Source organism: Ictalurus furcatus, chromosome 4 (genome assembly GCF_023375685.1).
Source record: "Ictalurus furcatus strain D&B chromosome 4, Billie_1.0, whole genome shotgun sequence".
NCBI lineage: Eukaryota > Metazoa > Chordata > Actinopteri > Siluriformes > Ictaluridae > Ictalurus > Ictalurus furcatus.
The window spans coordinates 27,255,940-27,271,727 of record NC_071258.1 but is presented as its reverse complement, the minus strand read 5'-3'; the positions used below and the strand labels follow the sequence as shown (position 1 = coordinate 27,271,727).

General features: G+C 41.5%; 1 protein-coding gene across 1 annotated transcript in view; it reads left to right on the top strand.

Annotated features, from left to right (window-relative positions):
• Positions 1 to 15,788, top strand: part of cmip (c-Maf inducing protein) — a 44,858-nt gene that overhangs the window by 17,224 nt on the left and 11,846 nt on the right. The window contains exons 2-16 of the mRNA XM_053623491.1: positions 5,302 to 5,427; positions 5,765 to 5,815; positions 6,385 to 6,546; positions 9,133 to 9,174; positions 9,382 to 9,444; positions 9,679 to 9,759; positions 9,848 to 9,951; positions 10,302 to 10,406; positions 11,052 to 11,393; positions 11,833 to 11,898; positions 12,436 to 12,462; positions 14,899 to 14,947; positions 15,059 to 15,166; positions 15,261 to 15,377; positions 15,475 to 15,615. Coding sequence (XP_053479466.1) covers positions 5,302 to 5,427; positions 5,765 to 5,815; positions 6,385 to 6,546; positions 9,133 to 9,174; positions 9,382 to 9,444; positions 9,679 to 9,759; positions 9,848 to 9,951; positions 10,302 to 10,406; positions 11,052 to 11,393; positions 11,833 to 11,898; positions 12,436 to 12,462; positions 14,899 to 14,947; positions 15,059 to 15,166; positions 15,261 to 15,377; positions 15,475 to 15,615 — 1,584 coding nt within the window. The remainder of the gene's footprint in view (positions 1 to 5,301; positions 5,428 to 5,764; positions 5,816 to 6,384; positions 6,547 to 9,132; positions 9,175 to 9,381; positions 9,445 to 9,678; positions 9,760 to 9,847; positions 9,952 to 10,301; positions 10,407 to 11,051; positions 11,394 to 11,832; positions 11,899 to 12,435; positions 12,463 to 14,898; positions 14,948 to 15,058; positions 15,167 to 15,260; positions 15,378 to 15,474; positions 15,616 to 15,788) is intronic.

The window sequence follows — 15,788 nt, the reverse complement described above, 5'->3', positions numbered from 1 at the left end:
AAAAGTAATCACTATTTTAGTATGTTTAGATTGCATTTCCATAACCAGAGTGTGTCCAAAAATAAATATAAATTGATTAAGTACAAACTGATTCAGACTATTTTGCCCTAGGGCTGGGCGATATATCAATTATAATATCGATATCGTGATAAATGTTTACGCGATACACTTTTCTGAGATATCATTGGTATGGTGATGTATTTTTTACTCTTTTAATAATTACAAATGAAATGGTACTGAATAGATACCGTTGATTTGACATCATTTAAAAAGAAAAAAAAAACCCTAATCTTTGTCTTTGTAGACATCAAAGAAAAGTATTGTCAAACTCAGTTTGAATTTTTATTTATTTTTTTGTTTATTTTACTACTGTTTTGCAGACATTTTGTTAGCTAAATTATATATCGTGATACACATATTGTATTGTAGAAATGTCCTCAAGTATCGTGATATGGTATTTTTGTCATATCACCCAGCCCTATTTTGCCCAGTTGATGACGATAGAAAAAGAGTCCATAACAGTACACACTACAGTACTCTTAGAGATTTCGTTATAAATTTGGTGGAAAACACTTCTCGCTCAAATTCCTGTGTTCTCTCAGATTTTAAAAAGTTTTTATTATCTATCATGTATAGTACATTGCGAGTATTACTAGCATTCAAAAAGGGCTCTATACAGTGTGCATTGTGAGTGTTAGGTCGACATGGCAAGCTTTCTAGCACCGGTGTTAAGCAAACAGGTAGTGTTTGAGATAACACACAGATGGATTTATATGGATTTATTTTCCCCGCGTTCTATTAAAGTGTTTATCACCTGCACAGGAAAGCTGATTATTAGGTATCATGAATGTCTCATGTATGGTTCAAACTCTATAATCTGTCAACATTGAATTGCAGTGAATTCAGTATTTGTAATAAAATTATTTCAAACAATTCTTTCATTTACGTTTTTCTATATTTAGCTTCTTATTGGTATCTATAACTTCTAATATGAATTTAGTACCAACTGCAAATCGTTTTTTGGGGGGGGGGGGGGGGGGTTTGTATTGGTAGGAATGATGTAAGTGTTCCCAAAGTCCCAATCAGAATTCGGCATCTGCTTATGTCTTGGCTTTTTGATGTGCCCAGATTCTACCTTTCTGCCTTCTTTCAATCGTAGAACAGCTTCTAACATATAAACTACTACTCTAAAATGGTGTATATAAAATGCTATTTTAAAAAAAACCTAACGAGCAGAGGCAAGAAGCTCTCTCTCAGAGGAAAGAAGTCACTTTAGTTTCTGTGGTTGGGCCAAAAAAGGAACTCACATAAAGTTGAGGTCACAAGTTTAAATAATGGCCTACAGAATCTACAAAATGTTAATAATCAAAATTTCACATGACAGATGTTTACATACTGTATAGTCCACAAGACACAGTAATAACTGAATTTACACAAATGAACCAGTTCAGAAATTTACATACGCTTGGTTCTGTGTGTTGTTACTACCAGTTTAAACTACCAGTTAAACTGCCCACTGTTCTTCAGAAAAATCCTCCAGGTCCTGTACATGCTTTGTTTTTCCAGCATCGTCTGCATATTTGAGCATTTTCCAACAGCAACTATATGATGCTGAGATCCATCTTTTTACACTGAAGACAACTGTGGGACTCGTACACGACTATTACAAAAGGTGCAAACATTCACTGATGCTCAAGAAGGCTACACACTACATTAAAGTGCACCTATTATGGTTTTTCAAATATCACCTTTCATGGAGTGTGTTATAGAGCTGTTTGTGAATGTAAAAAGTCTGCAAAGTTTCAAAAATGAAAGCACGCAACAAATGGAGTTATTGCCTCCCAAAAGAAGGAACTGATTCTGAACAGCTGAAATGAGTCGTTAGTAATTTCAGACTCGTTATGGTAGTGGGCGTTTCCTTTTTGAAACACACTGACAGTGGTAGACCAATCACAATAGACTGGGGCATTTGACCAATCAGAGCAGAGTATGCTCTCTGGAAGGAGGAGTTCAGAACGAACCCTTTAGAACGAATCATGTAACGAGTCGTTTGTGACACTGAGGGGGAAAAAAGGTAATGCTGCAGTTTAAATTATGAGCACATTAAAGTGTTTTTTGACCTTGGATGCATGTAAATCTATTGGTATGAGACCTTTAAAACAAAATTAGCACGTTTCAAAACCATAATAGGTGCGCTTTAAGAGTCGGGGGGATGTAAACTTTTGAACAGGATGATCAGAAGACACATAAGACATTTCCATGTTTCCCAGAAGGCAAAATAATAATTTACACCGATCAATAGGACAATAATATGAATTGAATAGAGTCGTTTTAATGTTATTAATCCAGTCATGATATGCGCACTGCTCCTGCTTCACGTTCACATGCAAAAGTTTCCATGCACACCACTGATTACTGTAGCTTTTTAAATCTGATGGAAAGTGGAAATGCACGCAGACCACACCCGTAGCTGATTTTACTGCTAGATGTATTTACAAACATACATACACCAGCACACCAAGCAACGCTCATGATTTGTGTGTACAACCAAACTACAAACAAAGCGCTGAGTACTAGCACTTTTCAGAGTCGCTTGCATCGCCTGTGTGACCGTCATTACGCAATCCACAACGCCCACACACTTCTGATCAGACAGAAAATTATAACTAAATGACTTTTGTATCTTTTTTTTTTTTTTTTTTTTTTTTTAGGTATTTTTAAACATTTGAAAGTGTTGCTAGGGGTTTTAAAGGTTACTCAAAGGAAACTCAGGTCAATAAATGTTTACAATATTGTGAAGTACATGCATATATACATCTAATGAGATACACAGGTGCTTCCTTTCTGAAGTGGTGACCTAGTATGCTCTTTGCTGATTTGCCCGTAATGAGATCTTTACAAAAACATGAAGTCCTTTTAATAGCCACGAACATTCAGCTTCAGATCATCATCAGCATCATATTTATGCAAAACTGAAACCGATGCTGGTGGTAACAGTACCACATCTAGGCACATAATGACTCGTCTGCCCTATGTTTCTCCTTCTCTTTATGTGTACCAAGCGTTTTTTTTTAGTTTTTTTTTTATTGCCTTCAAAGGTTTGCCTGCAACATCAGGTTTTATTGAGCTTGTTCCCTCGCACCAGGGCCAAGTTGATTTAGATTCCTGCTCGTTATGGTGTGTACTTTGCCTCCGCTGGGTTCTGCAGTTTACTTTAGGTGCGCATGAGACGCAAGACAAAAGGCAGCCGAGCTCAGCAGTTGATTCAGATCCCAATTCAGTGGTGAGACACTGTTTTGTCGAGCGTTTTTGTACAGCAGTACTTCCACATCATCAGATTTGCATTTTGTTTGCATTTACATCATCCGAATGTAACGGTGTGCCACGGCGTTGAGTCATACTGTTTAGAGTGTCCGCTTGTTTGCTTTATCATTCATCAAGGTGCTGGATGTTGTTTCTAGCATTTCAGACGAGAGGTTCTTTGGAAACCGACATAGCAACTCTCCCGTGATGTCCGCTCTGGCGCTTTTGCTTACGTATTTCGAGCTCATGACTGTGTTCGAATCCAAAATAGGAATTTTCAACAAATCTACACTTGTCCATCATTTCCTGAGAAAGGCTGTGAATATACCGATGTTCAACCCCCACCCCCAACATCTTTTTTTTTTTTCCCATCTGGATCTCCCTGGTAACAAAAAAAAAAACATATGTCTCTTTTTCATCTTTGTTTCCATGGCAACATGGCAATGTGGCGACTAGAGCTGTTCAGCTCCTCTTTAAGGAAGAATTGCAGCATGAAAAAGAGGCTGAATGTGATGAACCAGAGGGATACAAGGAGCTTGGGGAGGAGGAGGAGAGTGCAGTAAGTGAGGGAGATGGCCGCAGATCGAAGTGAGAGCTAAAGCAGAGTTAACACGGCAAGCTGCCGCTCAGGATACTGTCACTATGACAACCTGGCCAAGAGGTTCAGAGCCGTGCTGTACGCTCACTCCCGTGTTCACGTATTGACTTTTTATTCCCCTCCACTTCTTTTTTTTTTTTTTAGAATGCTTCTACTTCTGCAATAATTTTATTTTTTCCTCCTTCTTGTGTTGTCATGGGTCTCTTCTCACATGCAGCACGTGTTGGCGGTGCACATTTAACCCCCACAGCAGAGGGAGGAGGGCAGGCAGGAACAACAGCCAGTTGCTCTATCATCTAGAAGAGGAGTTGAAAATAAAAGAATAGCCCCTTCGATTCTCTTGCGAAAGGAAGGAGAGAGCGAGAGAGGGAGGAATCGCATATTTGTGTATGAGAGAGAGAGAGCAGAAGAGAGACATGCAGAATGAGTCAAAGAAAGGAACAGCTTGTTTGCTATGTTGAACTGGGTGGCTGACACAAATACAGGAACTGCGGTTTGGTTCGAGTCTAGAGGGAGGGCAGTGCAAATCAAGTAATAGCCTTGTTTGTTCGACATCAGGGGGAGGCCGTGTCTAATAACGGAAGAGCTTGCAGCCGAGCTATAGAGGCGGGAGGGAGGCTAATAAAGGAACAGCGCCTGTGTTCTATTGTAGAGAGATGGAGACCGGGAACAGCCTGTTGACATTTTGAAGCCATGTGACCACAAGCACTACAGTCAGGATCTGGTGAAGCCGAAGAAGTAGAGATGCAGCGGCTTTGGGTGACGCATAACGAGAACGCAAACTTTTTTTAAAAGTCATTCTAAGATCAGTTAATGTGAAAATGAAATAACCACAAAGGAGCTGTTCAGAATGGGTGACTGGAACTTCTGCTTTTCTAGTTCAGACCTTTTTGCACACTTTATTTAAGTTTTTTATTTATTTGTTTGTTTGCTTGTTTGTTTTCCCCAATACATTTTGCAAAGGTCTCTAAAAACCTGTTTGTTTCGTCATTAGTTACTATTGTGTGTAGATTGATGGCCAAAAAAAGTCACTTTAATCTTTTTTCTGTTTTTCTTTTTTTTTAATCAAACCTATAATAAACAGAATAAAGCATGCATAAACAGAAGAGGTCCAAAACCGCTGTATGGATGTTTTATATTATTTGCAGTACAACATTATAATATAGCATGACTTATATCATATTTGATTATACTTACCATTTAGAATATTTCTCTGGGTTGGTAAGGGCTTATATTCTGAGATTTGTCAATGTAAAGGAGTATGATGGATATGAATTTGCTCTGAATGTCAGTTTTAGTAAAAAACAGAGCACGTAGTGTTTGCATGGTGCATCTGGTCGACTGCGTTGTGTGTTTTTGCACGTGAAATGAAATGTCTGTTCCCGCTCGTGTCTCTCTAGCCTACAGGTTACATGGAGGCAGCTCTGTCCTACAGTACTATAGAGGACCTGCAGCTGTTGTCTTGGGACAACGCACCCAAATACTGTGTCCAGCTCAGCGTCCCTGGAGGGACTGTCCTTCTACAGGTATCACTCTCACCAACTAATGACCGCATTTTGTGTTTCATAGCACATGCATGCGACGGTCTGAATTCTAGCATCGTGTAGAAATGTAATCCGATTAAAAGTTGTGTTTGAGACACAGCTGTCCTTTCCAGCTGTTTCATTTCTTCGACAGTATTTTCAGTTGTAGAAAAGAAACCTGTTTATGGTCACATTCCTCTGACTCACTGACACACGTCGAAACAATGCCATGACACTTGCACTCGTATACAAATGCGTGTGTGTGCGTGTGTGTGTGTGTGCGTGCGTGTGTGTGCTTGTGTGTTTGTGTGTGTGTGTGTGCGTGTGCGTGTCTGTTCAGGCTGCCAATAGCTATCTGCGGGACCAGTGGTTTCACTCTCTACAGTGGAAGGTAAGGTTACTGACATTAAGTATTTATGTAGGCTTGAAGGAAACATCATGTATTTACACTTTGCTTAATATTCCATAAACCACACGTTGTTGTTTGGATGTGAAAAGTTTAGCGCGGGTTGTTTTCGTGATCGTTCGGTTAAAAACCATGTTTAGCTAAATTGTTAGCACCCCTAGAGGAAATTTACAATTAATACAAACACATCGTTATCCTTGGCAAGCATAAGTAACTCGAAATGTTCTGCACGGAGAGTCATCCAGGCTCAACACGGCCGTTGTCTCCAGGGACACTTCAATAAATATCCATTTTTGGCATACATCAGTGAAACCAGTTGTTTGGGGGGGGGGAGCCCGACTTGAGATAACATTTCCAGTTTAAAAAATACTGGGTTCATGTAAAACTATGCAGCATCTCGATGTATGATTTTATTTTTTTTTGCTCATGCGGGGTACTAATACTTCTGGAGTTGACTGTATTTATAAGCTTGCAAATTAACATGAAGCTTAATGTTAGTGTGTGTAAATTGCATCACTTTTTTTTTTTTTAACCCTTTTTCATCCTCTCAAAAGAAAAAGATTTACAAGTACCGCAAGGTGCTGAATAATCCCAGCCGCTGGGACGTGGTGCTGAAGGAGATCCGAGCTCTGGTGGACATGGCACTTACCTCTCCGCTGCAGGACGAATCTATCCACCAAGCCCCACTTCACATTATCTCCACCCTACTCGCTGAGGTAATACACTCGCGCACGCACACACAGACACACACACACACACGAGAAAGAATTTGTGCTATAATTAGGATTTTATATATATATATATATATATATATATATATATATATATATATATATAATTAGGATTCCAGTGCCTACATTTTCCATGATATCGGGATGCCAAAACGTAAGGGTTGGCTGTAGCATTTATAATTTTTGACCCTTTGCTATAGCAACGCAGGAGATGCCTGAAAACCACTTTTCTGCTTTTCCAGCTAAAGGACATGTCAGTTCACTAAAAGGGAATGGACGCAGGATGTGAAAGACACACTTGTGTCTGGTAGCAGTTACTTTCACTTTGCGTCAACGATCACGATTACGATCTAGATTTATCTTTGATTTGTACATGTACACTGCCCTCCATTAATATTGGCACCCTTGGTAAATATGAGCAAAGAAGGCTGTGAAAAATTGTCTTTATTGTTTAACCATTTTATTTTTTTGTTTAAAAAATTCACAAAAATACTCTGCTCTCATGGATATCAAACAATTGCAAACACAACATAGGTTTATCCAAAACATCTCTGATAAATATAAGTGTGCAACAATTATTGTCACCCCTATGAATTCATATGAGAAAAATATATTTGAAGTATATTCCCATTGATATTTTACATTTTTGTTAGAACACTTCGGTAACTAGGAACAGGAAATTGTTCAACCATGACTTCCTGTTTCACGGGGTATAGATTTGAGTTACCACATAGGAAAATTCCCTTAGTCATTCATAACAATGGGTAAGACCAAGGTATATAGCTGTGATCTGCGGCAAAAGGTTGTTGAGCTTCACAAAATGGGAAGTGGCTATAAGAAAATAGCACAAGCATTGAAAATGCCAATTTCCACGTCAGGGCAATAATTAAGGAGTTCCAGTTAACTGGAAATGTTATGAATCAACCTGTAATTGGACGTGTGTCTATATTGTATCAACGCACTGTGAATGTGATGGTTTGAGTGGCCAAAAAATCTCCAAGGATCACAGCTGGAGAATTGCAGAAGTTAGCATGTTAAGGTCAGAAAGTCTCCAAAACAACAATCCGAAGTCACCAACATCACCACAAGTTGTTTGGAAGGGTTTCAAGGAAAAAGTCTCTACTCTCATCCAAAAACAAACTCAAGCATCTTCAGTTTTCCAAACACTACTGGAACTTCAAATGGGATCGGGTTCTATGGTCAGATGAAACCAAAATAGAGCTGGTGGTTTTGGCACACACACAGAGGTATCCATATGGAAAAGTACCTCATGCCCACGGTTAAATATGGTGGTGGCTCTTTAATGTTTTGGGTCTGTTTTTCTGCCAGAGGACCTGGACATTTTGTTCGGATACATGGCATCGTGGACTCTATCAAATATCAACAGATATTAAATGAAAACCTGACTGCCTCTGCCAGAAAGCTTAAAATGGGCCGTGGTTGGATCTTCCAGCAGGACAATGATCCAAAACATCCATGAGGATCTGGAGAGATTCTGTATGGAGGAATGGTCTCAGATCCCTTGCCATGTATTCTCCAACCTCATCAGGCATTATAGAAGAAGACTCAGAGCTGTTATCTTGGCAAAGTGAGGTAGCACAAAGTATTGACTAAAAGGTTGCCAATAATTATTGCACACCTATATTTAACGAAGATATATATTATTTCTTGTATTTTTGTGAATTTTGTTTAACAAAAGATTAAACAATAAAGACATTTTTTTAAAGCATATTTACCAAGGATGCCAATAATACAGGAAGGCACTGTATGTGACCCAAATAGACAACAAGAGTTCAGGACTGTGGTCTGTCTGGCCAGTAACAATATGGAGAAGCCCCTAATTATTAAGCAGCAGTCACACTGAACTTTTGACTTGTGTTTTCTTATTGTTGTTTGGGAGAACATTTTTAAATACACTAAACACAACAGATTGTGCTGTATGTTGCCATGCCATTTTTTTTTTCTACAGCTTCTTCTTCATTTTTTAATTGTTATTGTTTTTGTTTTGCTGTTGTTGTTGTCATATCCCAAGTGTTCCATCAGAAATATAAAAGTATAAAGACCGTTACTTATACACGCCAGTGTTCAGATCTACGAATACCTGCAACTGTATCAGTAAATATTTTCCCCACAGGTTTTTTAGTACGTGCAACATGTGGAAATGGACTGGAATGCACTTATGTAAATGAAGCACTTTTGTAATGGAAAATCTGTATAAAGTAAGCTCAGCAGGTTGATACACTTGGCTGGTAATACGCTCAGCTGGTTGCTTATAAATCCAAACATTTCCACAGACTGCAGTTAAATATCAGATAAACCAACAGGTTTGATGATTTATGCTGTTAGTAAGAAGCTGTAACTTCCACCAAACATGGTGCTTTTCCTTTTTTTCTGCCTCCTAAGATTTTCTTATTAGTCATGTTGGCATTTCTGTGATTAGTCTTGTGTGTGTGTGTGTGTGTGTGTGTGTGTGTGTGTGTGTGTGTGTATGTCTCATTGCTCTATGGCTTTAAGATGGAAGTAACAGGCCAGTGGATTCTGAGTAAACTGTTCATGTCACTTCCTTCTCAGAACACCAACCTCAGTGCCCAGGACCATGAGAGCATCATTGTGGTGAGCGCGTTTGCTGAGTTATATTTACTCTCTGAGAACCTCGATGTTTTTGAACTGTTCTTAACCCCATGTGAAATGAGGTGTAATGGCATAAAGGGCATACATACTGTATTGCATACTATATAATGGGAGAAAAAAATAATTTACATACTGTATGGGTGTGTGTGTGTGTGTACGCTGAATAATGGTACTGTTATCTGTCTGTAGGCGATTGCTCCCCTGCTGGAAAATAACCACCCTCCCCCTGACCTGTGTGAATTCTTCTGCAAGGTAACGGGTTCACCACTACAACCGCTATATATCCAGGGCAGGAAACTCTGAAACAGCTGATCGATTGCACACGTACTCGGTTATTAGGAAGTTATTTGGCTACATAACGTGTGAACTTTTCACTCGTTGGTGACTAGACTGTGAATCACGAGTACAGCATGAGTCTGTGCAGTGAATGGTTATAGTGTTGGCTAAGTGGCACTCAGCATTCAGAAGTTCTGTTTCTTCCCGCAGCACTGTCGCGAGCGTCCACGCTCCATGGTGGTCATTGAAGTGTTCACTCCAGTGGTCCAGAGAATTCTCAAACACAACATGGTGAGTGTTTGCGTGTGTGAGTGTGTGTGTGTGATAGCCAGCACAGAGCACTGTTGTTTGATTTAGTAACTGTTTTTTGTCTCTCCAGGATTTTGGGAAGTGTCCCAGACTGCGTCTCTTTACTCAGGAGTATATACTGGCTCTGAATGAACTCAACGCAGGCATGGAGGTAGTCAAGAAGTTCATCCACAGGTCAGTATCGCTAGCTGTGAATGTGTGCACACATCCTATACTGATGAACTAATCCCCCAAATTATCCAAATAATCACTCCTTACATCTCTATCCATGTTCTAGTCTTTATGTTCCTAAAGGGTGCAAGTAATTCTAAACTGTACACATGCAAACTTTGCTATCACATATATGTTTACACACTCCTGCACACCCTGTTAGGGCTGTCATATTAATGGCCTGTTTAGTGCTGGGTGTGGCTAATTCATGTCCTGGACCTTGGTTTTAGACTGCGAGATTGAGTGTGCGAGTTGTAATTGTAATTTTTATTAATATTGTATGTCTTTTTTGGTGTGTGTGTGTGTTATTTCAGCATGCATGGCCCCACTGGACAGTGTCCTCACCCTCGGGTTCTCCCAAACCTGGTGGCAGTGTGCCTGGCTGCTATTTACTCCTGCTATGAGGAGTTTATTAACAGGTGAGTCCCAGGCACGTGAGCCGAGCTCTGAACGTTTCACTCGACTCAACTCTCCCACACACATCTGTGCGTTTTAACCTCCATCGAAATCCGGTGAAGTTTAAAACGTACAGCTGCCTTTCGTGTTTTAGTCACGTCTACGTTTACGCGTTAACAACCTGACTTTGTTTGTGTTATTTTCAGGCTTGCCTTTAATAATGACATCATCTCTCGGGCCCTCTTAGGCACACCTTTTAGGAACTAGGCTCAGATTTTCCATGAGCGATTAGTCACCTTTCTGTCCCATGGGAATGAGATGTCCCAAACCGCCACGTGTCTTTGTTGTTCCCTTACCTCCATTTCTTAATTCGACTAGTTTGAATAGTTTCCATTTCGGTCTTTGTGTGATGTTTTTACGATGCCTGATGCATTACTCTTCCGATCAGGCTGATTGAAGTGTTAGGTGTTTTTGTTTGCGCCAAAGTGTTTTGAAAGCCAGGCTGTAGTTTTGTCAGCTAAATGTGAGCCTGCAGGTATTGGCGCGAAGTGCGGCTTCCTAAAAACAACGGATTTTGTGTATTTGAATGTAAAATGAGACTGTAGTGTCATCTCTCTCGTTTTCTTCCTTGTTCTCTCTCTCTCTCTCTTTCTCTTTGTCCCTCTCAGTCGCGATAACTCTCCTAGTCTAAAGGAGATAAGGAACGGTTGTCAGCAACAGAGCGAGCGGAAGCCCCCGATGCCCCCACGGTTGATGCGTCCCGATCCTCCAACTGCCCTGTCGCCCCCTCCTCCGTCCATCGTCAACTCCAGTGAGATCCTGGTGGAGCTGGAGCGCAACAACAACAACACTGCCAACACCGCGCTGCGTAAGGCGCCCGCAGGGGGCGACAGTGAGCCCAGCCTAATCGAGTGCTTGCTGGTGAGCCCAGCTCTCAGCGCTCTGTCCATTCAGCTCCCTGCCCAGGCTGACCGAGTGCTGGCCTGCTTTGCGCTCATCCTCAAGATGCTGTGAGTGTCTGAGCTCTGGTATCTGATTATTCAGTAATAAATCCTGTGTGTCCAAAAAAGCGAGACAATGTATGTGTGTGTGCGCGTGTGTGTGTGTGGCTGACCATGTACATATGTGTGTAGTGCTGATGCCTCAGCATTAGTTATGTAGTCATGTAAGCATGCTGTAAGTATGAGTTTTTCCACACGAGAGCAAATGAGGGGCCTGAAACCTGCTGGTAACAGCAACTTGGTTAAATAAGTGCGCTAAACTCTGGTACAGTTTAACACCTGATCCTGCAGCCTGGCAGTGTTTGAATCACAGCACCACTGCTCAGGTTTCGTCTCTTAATCTTGTGTTTCCCGCTCCCCTGACAAACATAAGGCTCTGATTTCCTCCTCCGTTGTTCTTCCTGTGTATATCACTAATCTGGTGTTTCCCCTGGCCTGCTCCCTGCAGCTCGGACTATGACGACTGGAGACCAGCGCTGGCTAGCCTGCTGCAGCCCATCCCGTTCCCCAAAGAGTGAGTGTTCCTCTCTAACCCTCTAGCCCTTTTCACATTTGAAGGATACACTCAGGAAAGAATCCCTCTACTTTAGATTCATTTTGTTGCTAGGGTTTCTTTCATTTATTTTCAACGCCGGCCTCCTGTGCTGCAGAGGTGTGTGTGTATGGGAGGGTGGGGTGGGTCTCACTGGGCTCAAGGAGACAGGGAGTCTGCTGACGTGGCTGAGCCGTAGCTGGGCTCTGTGGAGGGACGGTTTGTGTTGGGTCTAAGGAGGCCGCAGCACCTGAGAGCTCGGTGTAATTGGCCCTGCCGGGCCAGGGACTCATTATGTGTCTCATACAGAGCCCTCCGGTTGCCACAAGTGGGGAACTCACCTGCGCTCACATGTTAATCTGAGCCTTCAGACCTCATTAAGAAAAAGGCAACAACAGGCAGATATCCCAGAGCTCATGGCAAAAACATGAAATATGTTAACACATGCACGGATATGCACACAGACTCACTGTTATGTGTTTCTCTCTCTCTCTCTCTCTCTCTCTCTCTCTCTCTCAGGGCACTTGCTCATGCCAAATTTACAAAGTAAGTGACATCAGTAATATCTCTATGCATCGTTTACGTCTGTTGTCTCAACTTATAGTTTGAGGTGTGGACGGGAAGAATAGAAGTGAAATAATAGTCACTGTTAATTTGCACACACATTTATTTTTTTATCAAAGTAATAGGCATACACATGTATATATGCCACCTCTGCACTGGGGTTTAGGAATATTAATACGGAGCATGTTATTTAATGCACCAGAGTCAATACAAGCTTCTCATACACATTCAGATTTTTGCAAGAGTATAAAGACGGTAGTGATATAAAGGGAAAATAGAACGATGAGTTAGTTATAAGTGTTTTAAGACTAGTGTGCCAAGTTATGTCCAGTAGGCTTGTGCAATATTGATTTTTTTTTCTTCCCCCATTTAAAAAAAATCGCGAAACTATTTACAGTGAGGGAAAAAAGTATTTGATCCCCTGCTGATTTTGTACGTTTTCCCACTGACAAAGAAATGATCAGTCTATAATTTTAATGGTAGGTTTATTTGAACAGTGAGAGACAGAATAACAACAAAAAAATCCAGAAAAACGCATGTCAAAAATGTTATAAATTGATTTGCATTTTAATGAGGGAAATAAGTATTTGACCCCCTCACAATCAGAAAGATTTCTGGCTCCCAGGTGTCTTTTATACAGGTAACGAGCTGAGATTAGGAGCACACTCTTAAAGGGAGTGCTCCTAATCTCAGCTTGTTACCTGTATAAAAGACACCTGTCCACAGAAGCAATCAATCAATCAGATTCCAAACTCTCCACCATGGCCAAGACCAAAGAGCTCTCCAAGGATGTTAGGGACAAGATTGTAGACCTACACAAGTATGGAATGGGCTACAAGACCATTGCCAAGCAGCTTGGTGAGAAGGCGACAACAGTTGGTGCGATTATTCGCAAATGGAAGAAACACAAAAGAACTGTCAATCTCCCTCGGCCTGGGGCACCATGCAAGATCTCACCTCGTGGAGTTGCAATGATCATGAGAACAGTGAGGAATCAGCCCAGAACTACACAGGAGGATCTTGTCAATGATCTCAAGGCAGTTGGGACCATAGTCACCAAGAAAACAATTGGTAACACACTACGCCATGAAGGACTGAAATCCTGCAGCGCCCGCAAGGTCCCCCTGCTCAAGAAAGCACATATACATGCCCGTCTGAACTTTGCCAATGAACATCTGAATGATTCAGAGGACAACTGGGTGAAAGTGTTGTGGTCAGATGAGACCAAAATGGAGCTCTTTGCCATCAACTCAACTCGCCGTGTTTGGAGGAGGAGGAATGCTGCCTATGACCCCAAGAACACCATCCCCACCGTCCAACATGGAGGTGGAAACATTATGCTTTGGGGGTGTTTTTCTGCTAAGGGGACAGGACAACTTCACCACATCAAAGGGACGATGGACGGGGCCATGTACCGTCAAATCTTGGGTGAGAACCTCCTTCCCTCAGCCAGAGCATTGAAAATGGGTCATGGATGGGTATTCCACCATGACAATGACCCAAAACACACGGCCAAGGCAACAAAGGAGTGGCTCAAGAAGAAGCACATTAAGGTCCTGGAGTGGCCTAGCCAGTCTCCAGGACTTAATTCCATAGAAAATCTGTGGAGGGAGCTGAAGGTTCGAGTTGCCAAACGTCAGCCTCGAAACCTTAATGACTTGGAGAAGATCTGCAAAGAGGAGTAGGACAAAATCCCTTCTGAGATGTGTGCAAACCTGGTGGCCAACTACAAGAAACGTCTGACCTCTGTGATTGCCAACAAGGGTTATGCCACCAAGTACTAAGTCATGTTTTGCAGAGGGGTCAAATACATATTTCCCTCATTAAAATGCAAATCAATTTATAACATTTTTGACATGTGTTTTTCTGGATTTTTTTGTTGTTATTCTGTCTCTCACTGTTCAAATAAATCTACCATTAAAATTATAGACTGATCATTTCTTTGTCAGTGGGCAAACGTACAAAATCAGCAGGGGATCAAATACTTTTTTCCTTCACTGTAATAGTCCAGAGCTTTAAAAAAATAAAAATAAAAAAAAAGCCAGGGAAATGATTTTCACTGTTTCAGGTTTAAGGAGAGTAGGGGAGGGTAGTATAATATTATCGGACGTCCCTTGAGTCTTGAGAGCGTGTGAGACAGGGAGAAGGGAGCGGGTCTTCCAGGGAGTGTCAGTTAATTTCTGAGAGCTCAAAAAAGACTGCTGTTTTGGCTTTTTTTTTTTTCGAGTGACTATTTTGCTCCAGTGTTGTGTCCCGGTGCGCCTAAACAAAATACGTAAAGGTTGGAAGGTCTGGTAATATACTGTAATGGGAGTAAACGTCACTGGACCTCATGGCAACGTAAAAACACGTAGAGATGATTAAATCTTTATATCACGTAAGCCTAACGTCTGGTTTAATTGTAACATGTCTTTGCAGAGAGCTGAAGTATGTTATTCAGAGGTTTGCCGAGGACCCCAGACAGGAGGTGAGTTTAGTGGCCTACTAAAAGATCGAACATGTAGAGATATAATATAGAGATATTAATCTAGTAGACTAGAATCTACGACACTAAGGTCTGTGCTTGTGTGTTTTACAGGTGCACTCCTGTTTACTCAGTGTGCGTTCTGGAAAAGATGGCTGGTTTCAGCTCTACAGTCCAGGAGGCGTGGCCTGCGATGATGATGGAGAGCTGTTTGCTAGCATGGTGTGTATATGTACAGTGTGTGTGTGTGTGAGAGAGAGCTACTCTCGTCTGCAGTAGATCTATGTTAATAGCTGACACCTCGATGCCACCGCAGGTTCACATCCTCATGGGTTCTTGCTACAAGACGAAGAAATTCCTTCTGTCTCTGGCAGAAAACAAACTGGGGCCCTGCATGTTGCTGGCACTGCGAGGGAACCAGACCATGGTGGAGGTGTGTGTACATGTGTGCACGTTTAGAGCAAAGACGTCGAACCGTGTTAAAAATGTATAGCGAGGTCACATGTCTTATGTTTATATGTGTGAAACAGATCTTGTGCCTGATGTTGGAGTATAACATTATAGAGAATAAGGACACTCAGCTACAGATCATCTCTACCCTGGAGAGCACGCAGGTTGGCCTGCGTATGTACGAGCAGCTGTGTGACAGACAGAGAGAACTCAAAGAACTGGTGCGTATACATACGCAGACACACATTTGAATGGCCATCTTACGGGAAAACCGATATTATCACACCACGCCGCAGAACAGTCAAAGCTGTGTTTCCTGAGAGTATGCAAAGTCACATATTGCTGTGGTTGATTTAATGCAGTGCTCTCGTTTCCCAATTCTCGATTCAGGTGG